We start from the raw sequence: 15,044 nt of genomic DNA on the forward strand, positions 1-15,044 counted from the left end.
ATTTTACGTGACCACTGACCCGTACCAGATGATTCGCCCACGATCCTAATCAATAGTTATTAACTATAGTATATATTGTAATCGCGACATAATTTTGTAAAGGGAAAAATGAACATTTGAAATTATACACGCACGCACGCACGCACGCACGCACGCACGCACGCACGCACATCCACGCTGGCACGGTCGGATGTGAGCGCACGAACAAACCCCACGCTTTTCAAACGGACTAGCAATCCTCTAGTTGAGGAATCAACTTACTAACGAGAATTTGAAATCGAATACCGTTTGCCACCCGGGGAATTCTAGTAATATAGGTACACAAAATAATCCCTACAGAAGACGTACATTTACTTCCATGAGAAATAGACGAACTACAGTATACAGGTGAAATGAATTTTTAATTATCAGTAAAAGGCAATATTCTGATTCTCCAGTATTAAATAAAATAGCGGTAAAATCAATCGATATGGCGTTCGTACAGCACTAATAGTACGAAGTATATAAAAGCTACGAAGATGTTACGGAACTATGCTAATATACCCTTCTGAAAATGCCGGCAAAAAATATTTCACTTCACATATATCATCGTACTTTACATGTCTAATTTAAAGTGACCTTTTCATATTTTTTATGATAAGAATTCACAAACATGATGGGAATCGGCTGGTCGAAAAAGAGCGGACGCTACCCACAGCGAGAAACCGAGGGGCCGGATTGCAATACGCCTGATGAGAAAGGAAACCCTAGCGTACTCTACACGCACTTGCAGACGGCAGAAGGAGAATCAATAGAATATTGCCTCCGTCTAGGAAAAGTCTATACATGCAAGCGATCAGATTATTTCGAGTTTAAAAATTACTTCTGCCGAATGAAAATGCAAGCATAAATGCCGGCGGCGTGGCAACGAGGTGTCAGCAGGGGTCGCGTCGGCTGTACCCCGCGGGGGGAGACGTACAGGCGTGTGGGGGGAAGCAGCCCGCACCGCCTGCCTCCCTTCCTCGTCACTACGCTCGGTTGCCATGGCGATCGCAATCCATCGCCTAGGAAACAGGTTGACATCGCCCAGAGGTCTCAATAACGGCTGCCACAACAATGTAACTGTGGTTCGTGAATTCCACTACGGAACACACGAGTTGTTCACTGCAAGAGCGGAGGGCCGCACCCCCGACCACGGGAGCGAGAGAACCCCCAGCTAATCTCAGTGGCCGTTATGAAGCACGTCTTGTCATAGCAACAATGATTCGTCATCTTATTGGAACGAATCCCCTTGAAAATACACCTCTGCGGAACGGTGCTACAGCACGACCCATTCAACAGTACTTAAAACAACAAAACAAAAAACAAATCAAGACGAAATGAAGAACAGGTCATAAGAGTCTCTTTGCCACAAAGATCTGTACAAATAGAAGAGCTGTTTTTAAAATTTGAAAGAAAGAGTAGTAGCAAAACAGAGAACAAAATTTGAAAGCGAGGATGCGTCGCTGCAGCGAGGGTCGGAAAACGAAACGTGGCAACGGGGAAGCTGCGGATGTAATTGGAACGGGTGTCGTCGCCGCCTCCCGTCCCGCGGAAGCATGAAGTGTCCTGGCAACGGTCGCCATAGAGACAGAGGCGACCGCCGATGCAGGAGGGGCTTAGTATGTAGAGAGCTCCTGGAAGGTGAGGTCGAGCTCCTCACTGATGGACTTGTACCTCTCCTTCTCGTGTACGAGGTCATCTGCAAGGCGACATAATTCACGATGAGTAACCAACCGTCGCCACGGCAACTACACTCCGACGATGCGACGGGAAACCACCCGCCGCCACAGTAACGACACCAATGGGACAAAGCGTCGCCTCAGAACACAGAGTAAACGTCGCAACGGTGCAAACAAACCTGCGTTACGTGCCACCTCTATAGAACAGCCACGTGTCTATAAAGGCCACTTTTGCAATTTTCCTTGCGTGTCCGTTATTAACAGGTTTGATTGTACCTTAGTTCTTGTTCCTAATTAAACACCTGCACTGACCTGGCACTCTTTAATCTTGAAACTTATGATTGCTCTCGGACAAATACTGATCAACAAACATTATTTCATGACAGTGTGTTTATGATGCCATGAAACACCGTGCTTCTTCTAAAACAACAAAATCCTTCGATGAAAGTATCTGTAATAGTGAGGAACTTTGCTCAGGCGGCAGGGTGCGCTCCCACACTCACTGTCGTGTGGATGTCTGTCTGTTTGTCATCCACGCATAACTCCAGATACCCTCATGCGCTAAACGCCGCCATACACTAACGTCTGATGATTACTGACGCAAACACGCACTTCAGACCTTAACCGGAGAAAGAAAGCGAGGTGGGCATCTCGCAAGCATAGTCGACAGAGTTGAAAACTGCATGTGCCAAAAGGCATTTTCGCCATGTTTTCTTTCCACTCCTGTGAGCTAACCGTAAAGTTTAGCGAGTCTGTATATATCAGGAAGTAAGGAGATAAATGGTATTTGGGGCTCTCCTCGCCACAAATCTAACATATACACGGAAATTGTCTGCGTCAAACTGAATCGGGTGCATTAGCGAATGTCGCATTCGCACGGTAATCATCAGACGTTTGCATAACGTGCAACAGGTGGAGGCACATGCACACCTCAGCAGTTGACGATGTCATTCAACGTATTTTCCATGTCTGTGGCCATCGTCTTCACCTTCTCTGTTTCCTCTCTCAGGTCATCTGAGCATGCACAAAAAGCACAAACACATGCAACATGCAGTAGTGAGGTGTAGCAGCAACAACTAAATCGCTCCACCACTAACCAGGGAGCACTGATAGGGAGTTATGCACCCACTATCAGAGGAGCTTTCACTTGTTAGAACACTTTCAATTCAAACTCACTACTTAAATTGTGTTATCAGTTATTTGTCATGCTAATTTGCTGTTAACCTTAAGGCGGAATATCACTGCAAAGGGTCACCCATTCAGACAATCTCAACAACCCAAGAAAGTCATGATGGGTAACCAGGCAAACCATCTAAACAATCAAACCGAGTAAACTCGAATTCGACTAGTTGATGAATCTACTCAAGCATCTCACTCCATAAAAACAAGCGTGCTTATCGAAATGCTAACTTCTGACTCAGTGTTAGTAATGAATGCTGAGTACAGAATTAGCCGGATCAATACGAACACGGCAAGCAAACGTAATCGACTCTACGAACAGCAACAACCAAACACATCAACTGCTGCTCTCAACTTGTTAACTACACCTTACCAAGAGTAGATAAATAACAAGAGTGAGACAACCGATTCCCGCATTTTTAACCGATTTTGCTCATCAAAATTTACCACCAATAAAGAAGCAAGTGTATACGTTCCTCAGCTTATTATGACCACTAATCACTCACCTTCGTGGTACTGAAATTCGTTTACATATATTTGCTAGCGTATTGCTGTAAATCGTAATCTTGCACGAGCTGAATTCGCACAATTTACCGCTTTTGTTGCGACCTGTTTAGCCATTATGTAGAAGCTATCGGGGCGCCAATATTTAGCAATGGACGTTTCCAAATCATTCGTGCCCCGATAGGGTTGAGAGACAATCTAAATTTCGAATTTTGATCTCGTGAGGAACCGCGAGACGCGCTCAGTTATTGTGATCGCAACACAAGAAATTGACATACTATCTTACATAAGTAATAATACAATAATAACAATATTCTCTGTAGTAGTTTGCAGTAAGTATCACATTACGCACGCGCAGGTAATCAAGTACATTAAAAATAAAAATTGCTAAATATTGGCGCACCGATAGCTTCTAATAATGTCTAAACAGCTCGCAACAAGTCGCCATTTTAGCGGTAAATTTATCGAATTCAGCTCGTGCAAGATTACGATTTACAGCAATACGCTGTCAAATATATGTAAACGAATATCAGTACCACGAAGGTGAGTGATTAGTGGTCATAATAAGCTGAGGAACGTATACACTTGCTTCTTTATTGGTGGTAAATTTTGATGAGCAAAATCGGTTAAAAATGCGGGAATCGGTTGTCTCACTCTTGTTATTTATCTACTCTTGACCTTACTCGTATCCCAACGCTCCTACGACTACCACTGGTTAGTGACACGCTCGGCTCACGTCCAGTACAGCGGCAGGCGATGTGGAATGCCATGCCATGCGCTAGCTCCCGCCACACGGAGCTGCCAACGAGAGAAGCCATGCACGATGTGACAGAGACACTCACCCTCAAGTCTGTCGACCTCCTTCTGCAGCTTCTGTACTGTCCTCTCAGCGAACTCGGCACGTGTCTCAGCCTGGCAATAAAGTAGGTGTTGTGTGAGTGCCACGAGCCCTACAGCTAACCTGCTCTCTAATTATATCTTATACCTTATAGTCGATCGCTAAGCCTGTTCGATATCCTACTTATAACCATCCCCGATTGATAACCTCATCCCTTATTCAACTTATATTGATCCGTGATTGCTAATACCCGATCTTAGGCTACCTTATTCATCCTTAGTTATTAACAAGCCCCAATTCATACATAATTCTTGTCATCTCTAAGCGCAAGCCTTACCCCAATCCCTTCTCTATTCCTTTCCACTATCTAATCTCTTACACATCTCTCCACGTTTATACCTCTCGCGTGATAGGTTATAAAACTTACGTCCTTCAGTCGTGCGGTGAGGTCACGGATCTGCGCCTCGTAGCTGTCCTCTCGCTGGGTGGCCTGCAGAACAAACAGAAGAGCATGTAAATGATGTAGATGGCGCTGCACTGCTATCCAATGTGGAAGCAGATGCACTAAAATTTAAAAAATAGCTAGATAGATTTAGATGCAATCCGTTAGCAGCAGCACCACAATCTCCTACCTCAAAACCAAAAGGATAGAGAAAAAGAGCCAAGACCCACTTTCATAGTGAATCTCAAGGTTCATATTATTGAACATAACCTTGCATATGTCATAATAATGCACACATCTAAATGTATCTAACCCTATCCCTAATGCCAAAAGGGTGTAAACTGAATGAACACTTGGAAACACACTTCTCACACAATATATATATATTGAAAACGTGCATAGATCCACCTTTATCTACCCCTGTCTTACCCTCCCACGACGAGCCCCTCATCCCCCAAGTTCTTACCTTCTCCTCAGCGACCTCAAGACCCTTCAGGTTGTTGCCGACGATTCTCAGCTCTTCCTCAAGCTCAACGATCTTGCTGTAAGATCACAGGATAAGACATGTTAGCCCTGTGCACATCCCATCACGTCGCGAGATACACCAACACCCTCTATCAACAACACATCATTCTGGCATGCTCCTCCACTGTCACAACGAATGCCACGACCCGAGTCGTCACATACCGAAATAAAACACAAAGGTCTGTTGCGGTTCCCCGTGCGAACGAGGGTCGATTACCATGACTGGGCGTCCAGTTTTCTGGAACAGCGGAGACTGAGCACCCGTCACATAGTACCTACCAGTCTCCTTGGCCCCGGTCGCTGGTGGTCGCATGGCGTGACTAAACTTTTCACACAATTAACTAGCCCGAAGGGAGCCTGGTCGTAGGGTCGCGACCAACCGAATCACTTATAGCGATGATTTCAAAAAGAATTTCCGACCGTTCTCGTGTTTTCCAGACTTTTCAGATACTTACCGTTATTGCCCGTGTAACATCAACTGTCTAGAGTAATGCTGAGCTTAGAATCTTCGTACTTCGCTATGGTCAGACTTTCTCGCGATAATAATTCTCACTACACTGAATCAGATGGACTTTTGTATGAACTAGGTGCACTTGCGTTGTCATTTGCAAATTAATTGTCACTATAATCAAATATTCGGTGGTGTTATGACGTGTTCAATTGCAATTTTCTACAACAGCATAAATTCTTATTGATTTTCAAGTTGGTGTAATAAGTAACTATCTGCTGTTAGATGAGACTATATTTTGCTATATTTTTTCTAGACTGAGCGTATATATGCAATGATTTTGAAGTACTTTCTTTGAAATCTAAATTTCCCTTAAACCACTAATTGCTATAAGAGCTACACTCGCTGCGGAGTATAAAATGCTGACATAAAACGAGTTTGGGGGAATCAACTACAAGTATGTTATGATATGACCTTACGCGAGACAGGAAGAATCTGCCAACCGGGGACAGAAAGACAGAACAGCCGCTTACTGGAAATTAAAAACCTTCTAATGTGCAGATATGTCAACGTAACCAGGTAAATGATAAACAGCAACAACAACAAATGTGGGAGTTCAATCTGAATAATTACATCCAGATCGGTGTTAATGATACGACCACGTTTGATTTCAGGGGAACAAACATCACTAAAAACAAAATCGTGTCTTTGCAGTACGAACAAATATTCACGTTAATGACGATGAGAAACAAATGATATAAACAGATGAATGATAAACTTAGGAAAATTGAACTGCGAGTGACAGTTAAACTTCGATACCTAATAACTTCTTAGAAAGATTTCTGAGGATAGCATGCTATGTAAAACATACATGAACAAGTCTTTGTGTGCATGTATACCCTATAACATGCAGTCTTCTTAGTTTTAATCCAACTGCTATCAACTCGCGTGACAAAATAGTCCACAAGTTATACCAGATGGGGGTGGTCACAGTATTTTAGTACCAGGGGTAGTGGTGGACAGGTTCTTCTCTACCTCAGGGGATCAGAATCTGTCAGTGCATGGTTTCAACGCAATCTCATGCTTCCCACTACTGGCTTCACACCCCAACCAGTCACCGCTCTAGTTCATTTGCATATTAGATCGGCTATTAGGATGTGAGTATGGCATTACTGATCGATTGCTGTGAGGCTCCAGATGGCAGCACTGTGCATGGCTCTGCAAACTACAGCTCGACTAATCATGGAAGGCACCAAATGTTTAGAGACAGCGAGAGAGACAGAGAGAACTAGCTAGTCGCAAGGGATTATAGCACTGTCAGGGCCAGAAATATTTCAACTATTCAAGCTGAAATTAGACGTAACACTGATGCCCCGTGCCAGAAGGCAGAAAAATGTCTCATCGCCCAAGACGGGAAGACCAAAGGTTAAAGAATCACCGGGGAGTCACACGTTCATGTTGTATGGGACGCAGAATGAAGGAGGGCATCGGCAATGAGAGCATTGACATCAGCCCACTCTAAATTTCCGGAATCTGTTCGTATGACCAGCCGGAGGGATGTGGTAGTACTATGCTGCATTGATTAGTGGAACTGAGGCACGTCGCTGCCACGCAGGCGCCCCGCTCTCCTCTCCTCGTGTCGTGAGCGGGACGCCTGCGTCATCGCGACACGCCCGTGTCCATGTCAGCTAGGCGTCAGTGTACAGGCCAGCGGGGGCCGGCAGCGGTCCCGCCCGCCTCCATGGGATGCTGCGGGGACGCATCACCGTCTACTCACGTTTCACCGGTGTTCGCACGATCCTCCGTGCGCTCCAGGTCTGCCTCCATCATCTTCACCCTGCGGTTAACCTACAGACGGGCAGATGACGGAGAAGACGAAAGAAAAGAGAAGAGCGACGTTAGCAGGGCCTGCGTCACGACGCGTGTACTTACGATTCACCGATCTCGGCACGCTCCTCCGCGCGTTCCAAGTCAGCTTCAACCATCTGAACCTTTCTCGCCACCTGCAGAGAAACACGGGAGAACGTAACGTCACGGTAACCAGACAGCGAGGATACGAGGATATGGGACATCAGTCGCGAGATGATGATTTCACCAACGGTTCAATGAGAATTCGAAAATTTCTCTTGAACGTACTTAAATACTAAATATTACCTTCTATAATATCTGCACCTGTTCAAATAATATACGAATACTCAATCAATCTTTGAATTCATTATAAAATTTCAAATACTTCTAGCAAATGAATGAATTCTAGCTTCTGAATTTCTTTGGTCATCTAGTCACCGCAAAGCGGCCTCGGTTTCCAAACAACTAATGCCGAATATCTAATAGAGAAAGCCAAGATGGAGAAGCAGTTTACACCATCCATTAAAATTCATGCCTCGTATTCACCACCGGTGGGGAACCACAAAGTGCGGGTACGTAGAACATTTATATAAGTTAAAATATACATAGGTTTTGCCAATTCGTACACAAGGCCTGTAATTGGCATTCAACAAATGCCCACAAACTCCAAGAAAATATTCTATGAGAAAACTTGAACCCGGTATGCATTTATCTCGATGAACGTAATAAGGGGAGGTCAATAGCAATCCACATTCGCTTGCTTGCCAACCGGACCCTGTAACAGAACCGTTACGAACAAGAAACAGGAGGCGTGAGGGCTTCCCCTTCACTCTGCTTCCATAATGCTGCAACTGGAAGCAGGAAAACTCCCAATGAATTACACAAGGGATGTGTTTTGGGACACCTCGTCACGCCCCCTGGTGTCGGCCACCGGGTGGTCTTCACCCATGTCTGCACGGGCATACACACAAACGGACATACACACTAAACACAAAACTCAACATTCGCCCCACAAGGAACAACTACACTGCATTATCTAGCAATCAAATGCTTTACACTCCCAAAGTTGCTACCACAACAAGAGAGAAACGGTATGTCTACACATGCTATCGCTGTTACTGATATATTATGTGTCAGGCTGCCAAGCTGGTTACTTAATAATTACCTCTGCAAGGTTGTTAGAACAGAGATAAGAGTCGACTAATTGTTATTGCACGCTAAAATTTCGGGATAGACAAGAGCTTTACTGGGTGGTAGAGGCAATTAAATCACGTGCTGTATTTAAACAAATATTAGAAAAAGGAAAATGAAAAAACGTGTGCACTGCTTGTAATAATAGCTAGCGTGCATATTACACTACCATTATTTTGATTTGAGTATTTCATACGGATTGCTTCTGCACCATAGAAAATTCAGAGACCATGACATGCATTGCTTTACTATCCTAGTTAATCGTGGCTGTTCACTAAGAAGCGATTAGCACGGTCCACTCTATAAATCATAGCCCCGGGCTGGCTAACAAATTTGGAAACCAGTTTGACGTTTAATTCCCCTTGTGGATACATGTTTTTCTGGCTACATCATTATGGAGATATGCACAACAAGATGCAATGGGTTAGTTTACCGCAAAATGAACGAATACAATCACATGCACACACACAGTCGCATAGACACTACCAAAAAACATAACGCTGTCACTTCCAACGACCAGTGGGTCCCTATTAAGTGGCGTCTCCTGCTGGCAAAACAATACTCTAGTATGGCTACATGGTTAGTATAGGATTATGATTTTTTCTCTACCTCTCGGTGCCACCTGTTGACCAAACAAAACTTCAGCGTGGCAGGTGTGTGGTTCATTAAGGGCCGTACGAGGTTAGTGGGGATTGGCGGTGCGGCCGTCGCCGTGGTTACGCTCGCATGCCGGGCGGTGGCATGCACACGTCACCTCGTCGTATTTCCTGTCGGCTTCCTCTGCGAGATACTGAGCTTCCTTCAGCTGCAGCTCGAGTGCATCGGTGCGTTCTTCCTCTGTCTGCACCTTGTGCTCAAGCATCTTCCTCATGCTAGACAACAGACGACAATTCTCATCAGTGACTATAAATCTAATGATTAATCCACAGCCACAGAGACCACTCCATCCTCCTCCACCACGTTCCGCTCCGACGACCACGACCACGAAAACCTGAAAATGCTGAAGACGAATTAGTATTCCCCGTCAGCGCAAGGGGGCGCCACCTCCTGCCTTCCCCCGGTCACCACGAGGGGGCGCCGCGCGCGTGCCCGCGTCGCACCACCACCAGTAGTGAGTACCTCTTGGTATCGCTGCTCAGCTTGCTCGGACAGCAGCTGTGTCTCCTTCAACTGCATGTCGAGCAGCTCCGCACGATTCTCGTCGATCGTGCTCCGATTCTCCAGCACCTTGCGGCCGCTGCGGAAGACAGAGAGAAAGAGCGCGCCGTAACGCCCCGCATGCACATGCAACACCACGGCCTGGTAGGGGGGGCGCTGCGGTCGGCACTTGGGGAGGGGGGGGCACAGTTGTGGAGTGGGGTTGCTGCATGGTGGGGGGGGGAGCTATGGTGAGCACTGATGTGGGGTAGTGGGTGTGTCGCTGTGGGGTAGAGAGTAGAGACTGCTGTAGTAAGGTAGGGGGAGGTGTGCAGTGGTGAAGGGGTTGCTGTGGTAGAATAGCCAGCATGACTGAATAGAGTGCACCACGGCAGTGCAGCGGGGTAAGGGGCGACGCGGTCACAAGGGTTGGGAGAGTGCCACGAGGTTTTACCTCTTCGTTTTTCTTATCGGCCTCCTCCGCTAGCAGACGATACTGCTCTACGCCGCGCTCTAGCTCCTCAATCTTGTCCGCCTCCGTATACGAGCGATTCTCAACGCTCTTTTTCGCTCTGCACATCACCGCAGACGGAGAGAGCAATGCAGCAGGAAAGAGACACGAGACAGAGACACAGACCAGTTAGCATGGACACAAACAAAGGCAGGCATGTTAGCACGCACGTGTGTGCGCCGAGAGGAGAACTGCATTCGTCAGAAACTAAACTGACGTGGACACACACGCAGGACTAAAGCCTCTGCATCAAAACAAGGAGAGAACGATACACAGATAAGCACTGCCCCACATTCACGCGTGTAACCATATAAGTTTAACAAAAGTGAGAAAGTGAGAGAGACAGAGGAGAGAGAGAAAGAGAGAGAGAGAGAGAGAGCGAGAGAGAGAGAGAGAGAGGGAGGAGAGAGAAGAGAGAAGAGAGAGATAGATAGAGGGAGATAAAAAAGAGAGAGAGTTACACCCATGTTGCTATAGCATATATATATTGTGTATCTTATATAGAGAAAAAACACACACATTTCTATAGCACATAAAGAGGAGAACACACACAGATATCTATAATATACATTCTATATCACACAGAGAAAGATCTGTATGTTGGGCTCCACTGGCTCAATCTTTTGAGGACAAGTTCGGTTTGATTATCTATATACATAATTTCAAAATTTTAATTACTTTAACAATTATAAGCACTCCTGTTTGATATTCTATGGCCAGTTTTGCCAGTAGAGGGAAATACACGGTACATATATTATAATGTACTATTTCTTACTAGCTTAGACCTTGTGTTGAACATAAATTATTATACAAATTGTTTCTAATACACTATATCACACAATGTACATATACAGTTAAACCTCGATTATCCGAACGAGACGGGCGGGGAGTATTTTGTTCGGATAACTGATTGTTCGGATAATTTATCTAATCGTATTACCGTTAAATATTCAAGGGACCTTGAGATCTTGTTCGGATAATCCGAAATTCGAATAATTGATGTTCGGATAACCGTGGTTTGACTGTAATTATTATGCTATTTACCCTTATACCAAATTTCTATAGATACCAGCATAAAGTGGATACTTGGTATCATATGTCATGTCTCTGCAGGTATTAAACTGCAGACATATTTATGCTGCTGCTAGTTTTGGACATACCGTTCGCTCTCATCAGCGATCTTGCCAGCACTTTCCAACTTCTCAGTGGCATCCTTCAATCTCTCCTCTGTCCTTCCCAACTCTTCCTCCGTCAACTGGATCCTCCTGTTCAGGGCCTGGATCTCAGACTCGGCCTACAGAGAGGGTTCGGAGAGAATTATTATTATTATTAAATCTTTATTGCATGTAATTCAGATACAAATACATGTATGATTGACAATGAATGTCGACTCCATGCAATGACTTAAATCTAGGGTTTCAGACCCATACCCTTATCGATCGCTGATTAACACAAGATTTCCAGCAATTCTTAATGAATGACTACAAACCGATTTCAATAGCAAGAAATTCGGAAACGGAAACCATCAGCTAGTGATAATTTAATCCAATTAACTCAATGAATCATTTAATTAATCATGAATAATTAAATCAGCAATGACTAGCAGATGGCATGCATCTTCCCTTATTTAAAGGCATACTAGGTCCATTGATTATGCAATGTTGAAGAATGGTAGAGTGGTAACTGGCACCTTGTGTAGTTAATAAGTACATAACCTTACATCCAAACACGTATTAGTTTGTCCAATATCACTGCTGGTTACTAAGAAATGTCTAATTGAAATCCGCAATCCAAGAAATCAGTTGTTTACAGTTTCAAACCGCTGCCGGCGAAGCGGGTGTGATACAGATTTATAGTGCACCGGACATTTTCGTACGCATGCTCGGCCGTACGCAATGCTATCATCAGTGATTTCGTAAACACGGACGCTCGTGATAAGGCACTTTTTGTCACAGCTGTCCATGTGCGTCGGTGATTAGTACGTGTGTTTTACTCCATTTCCATGTTTAGTCCGTGGTCGTGGTTACACCGCAGACACCTCCATTTTATCTGGCGTCCAAAACATACGGGCCACACAAATGTTTACGTCATCGCTTGACTCCTGGATTACATTTACGGATTACACATACAAGTCTTGCTTGTAATGTAACCAGCAGTGATATTGGACAAACTAATATGCGTTTGGATATAAGGTTATATGTACTTATTAACTACACAAGGTGCCAGTTACTCTAGCATTTGTCAACATTGCATAATCAAAGGGCCTAGTATGCATTTAATAGTACAATATGTTGTACAATCATTTGGCAATTTGCAGCTTGTGTTTGCTGGTGAAAACTAGGCAATATGGCAAACTAGCCTAGGTTTACTTTAGTTTTAGCTTGAGAGCCTGGTTTTACTTGAACCTTGATGACAGCTTAGAATTTAGATGCAGTTCATCTTGGCAACAACAAAGCAGGTTTACATTGTTTCATGTCATTGTCATGTGTTTGCACCGATGATCTAATGGCGAGGAAGTTTCCATAACAAATAAATCTTTAGTACGTGGGAACAAATTTCGTAGATTTACAAGCCGCTGACCTAAGGCTACTTCGTCCCAAACAGGTATCTCTGGATTTACTCCGGCAAGTCAAGGAACTTGCTTATTACAGCATACTGTAGTGTACACTGTAGTCTGTATATGCAACCGCCCCCTGGTGGTGAACATAATGCTACCAAGCCCACATTTATAGTCTTGTTTTGATTAGATTTATTACAATCTACTCACATTCTGGCATGATCTGCATGTAATCAGGAATTAGTATAGAATATGATAACTTCACCCGAATACAAATTAAGGATTTAATTTCGTGAGAAATGTTTAAGAGGCAATGCTAACTAGTCTAGATTACACGGTATAGTATACCCACGTCTTCTCGTTTTGACACTTCTTGTTTCAACTGTCTTCTAGCTTCCTCTAATTCATCGTTTAGCGTTTCCAGTTCATCTCGCTGTTGCCTCATCTTTTTCTTTATCACATCCACGACAGTCGATGGCACAGCCATTTTGATTTTGATAATAAACGCCAGAGACACGACGACACAGAATTTAGGGATCAAAAACCGGCACTTGCGACTAGCCAAACCACCGCAATAACCGTCCGCCACCGCTAGGGAACTATACTGCCCATTAACAACTACAACTCTGACAATTCGTCGCAAATAAAAGTGCAATATTGACACAAACAAGGTTATTACGCGGTTATAAAAATAAACTTTACAAACTCGTTCTACAGTTTGGCGGAAAAATTTGTTGGTTGTCTTCCGTGTATTAGTGCGCGCAGTGCAGACAGCGTGACGATAGCGGCGGTACACACATTCACGAAGGCGGCGTTCCTTACTAGCCACTGCGGTCAATAGACGTTGAGCCATAAGCGGCGCGATAGCGCACGTATATAATCCGCACAGTAAAGAATGTGTAGGCGAGTGAGTTCAGGACCTTATCTAGTACCAGCAGATACTTCCCCGGGGAGTGTTACAACGCGAAACGAGTGCATTGCGATAAACGCGGGCGTGTCGACTTGTTAGATAATATGTGCTTGCATATATACGAGTTCACGAGGACTTCCTTACGAACGTCTAATAGCACTAAATGTTTTAGACGAATAGGATCGTATACTGGCATTCTTTGGGGGTGAATTACTAATAAAGAATGTTGAATAAACGCGGGATAAACCACTGTATAATTATCACGCCGCACCCAGGCAAAAGTTTAATCACAAGTGAACTGCCCGACAGTCGTTCTTTACAAAGAACGTTATTTATTGCGCTCTGCTAATAATAAGTAGACAGCGTATGACTGCAAGAGTGCTGAATAACGATATACGGGAGCGCGGATCTCTGTACATAGAGTCGCGTACGTACTCTTTTGCAGAGTGCAATAATGCTCTGTCCATGTACGTATAGAGTCAGGAATGCCTCCCAGAATACGAAGTAGGAGAAGAAACTAGCCTATCTGGAGTCTTTCTTTACGTAATATCTCAGCAGTAGGCACATGTGTGTCTACACCCACACTGTGCTACACCCGCACTGCCACCGCTCATGGAACCAAGCGTTTATAAATAGACACGGGCGTGTATAGCAAGGAGCACACCGAACGGGACTGCAAGGTTCGTCTGCCAAAATCGGCTCAGTGACGTCACGGGCGCGCCGCACGATACAGTGGCGGTAACGGCAGCTAAATAAGGCTGCTGCCTGAGACGCCGCCGCCTCGCACTCCCCCTGTGAAGTATTGCTCATCCACCAAGAATCCGTTCTACATATTAACGCGCGTGTATCGTGGCGTAGAAGACATACTAGCAGTATCATTCGTCGACGTGCAGTCATGTATCTTCAGTCATGTATCTTCATCTATCAACATTGCCCAATTGACAATCTTGAAAGAGTACATCGAAACGAAATTCCACGCGGTGCGTTAATTCACACCCCACCAACCCAACATAGCGTTCCACCTTCGCGGCAACAACGTGCCGCTCGGGTATGCAGCCGAAGTTTTGCTTTAACACGCGTACTAGGTAATATTCTTCGTATTATCTTAACGATTATTATTATTATTATTATTATTATGACAATATTATTATTACGAATGTACTCGGGATGTCGATCCCAATGGTGCATTCACAACGTTATCGTAAACGCACGTCTTGTTCGTATATTTCATCTCCGTCCCATTACTCCTCGATA

At 44.5% G+C, this 15,044-nt stretch overlaps 1 protein-coding gene across 6 annotated transcripts in view; it reads right to left on the reverse strand.

Moving 5' to 3' along the window:
- Nucleotides 1-382: 382 nt before the first annotated feature.
- The window catches only part of LOC106814936 (tropomyosin-like), a 17,657-nt gene continuing 2,995 nt past the window's right edge, over nt 383-15,044 (reverse strand). The window contains exons 1-9 of one of the 6 annotated variants that reach the window (XM_014819319.1): nt 13,233-13,455; nt 11,484-11,617; nt 9,430-9,547; nt 7,569-7,639; nt 5,130-5,205; nt 4,649-4,711; nt 4,226-4,295; nt 2,631-2,714; nt 1,634-1,720 (exon numbers count right to left, since the gene is read on the reverse strand). In XM_014819319.1, coding sequence (XP_014674805.1) covers nt 2,632-2,714; nt 4,226-4,295; nt 4,649-4,711; nt 5,130-5,205; nt 7,569-7,639; nt 9,430-9,547; nt 11,484-11,617; nt 13,233-13,367 — 750 coding nt within the window. In that variant the 5' untranslated portion in view covers nt 13,368-13,455 and the 3' untranslated portion in view covers nt 1,634-1,720; nt 2,631. Of the gene's footprint in view, nt 1,721-2,630; nt 2,715-4,225; nt 4,296-4,648; nt 4,712-5,129; nt 5,206-7,413; nt 7,485-7,568; nt 7,640-9,429; nt 9,548-9,794; nt 9,913-11,483; nt 11,618-13,232; nt 13,458-15,044 lie in introns of those variants that run through there. The other 5 variants (XM_014819322.1, XM_014819321.1, XM_014819320.1 and 2 more) reach the window with 5 other exon arrangements.

The sequence above is a fragment of the Priapulus caudatus genome, unplaced genomic scaffold (genome assembly GCF_000485595.1).
Source record: "Priapulus caudatus unplaced genomic scaffold, Priapulus_caudatus-5.0.1 Scaffold1008, whole genome shotgun sequence".
NCBI classification, from domain to species: Eukaryota; Metazoa; Priapulida; class Priapulimorpha; order Priapulimorphida; family Priapulidae; genus Priapulus; species Priapulus caudatus.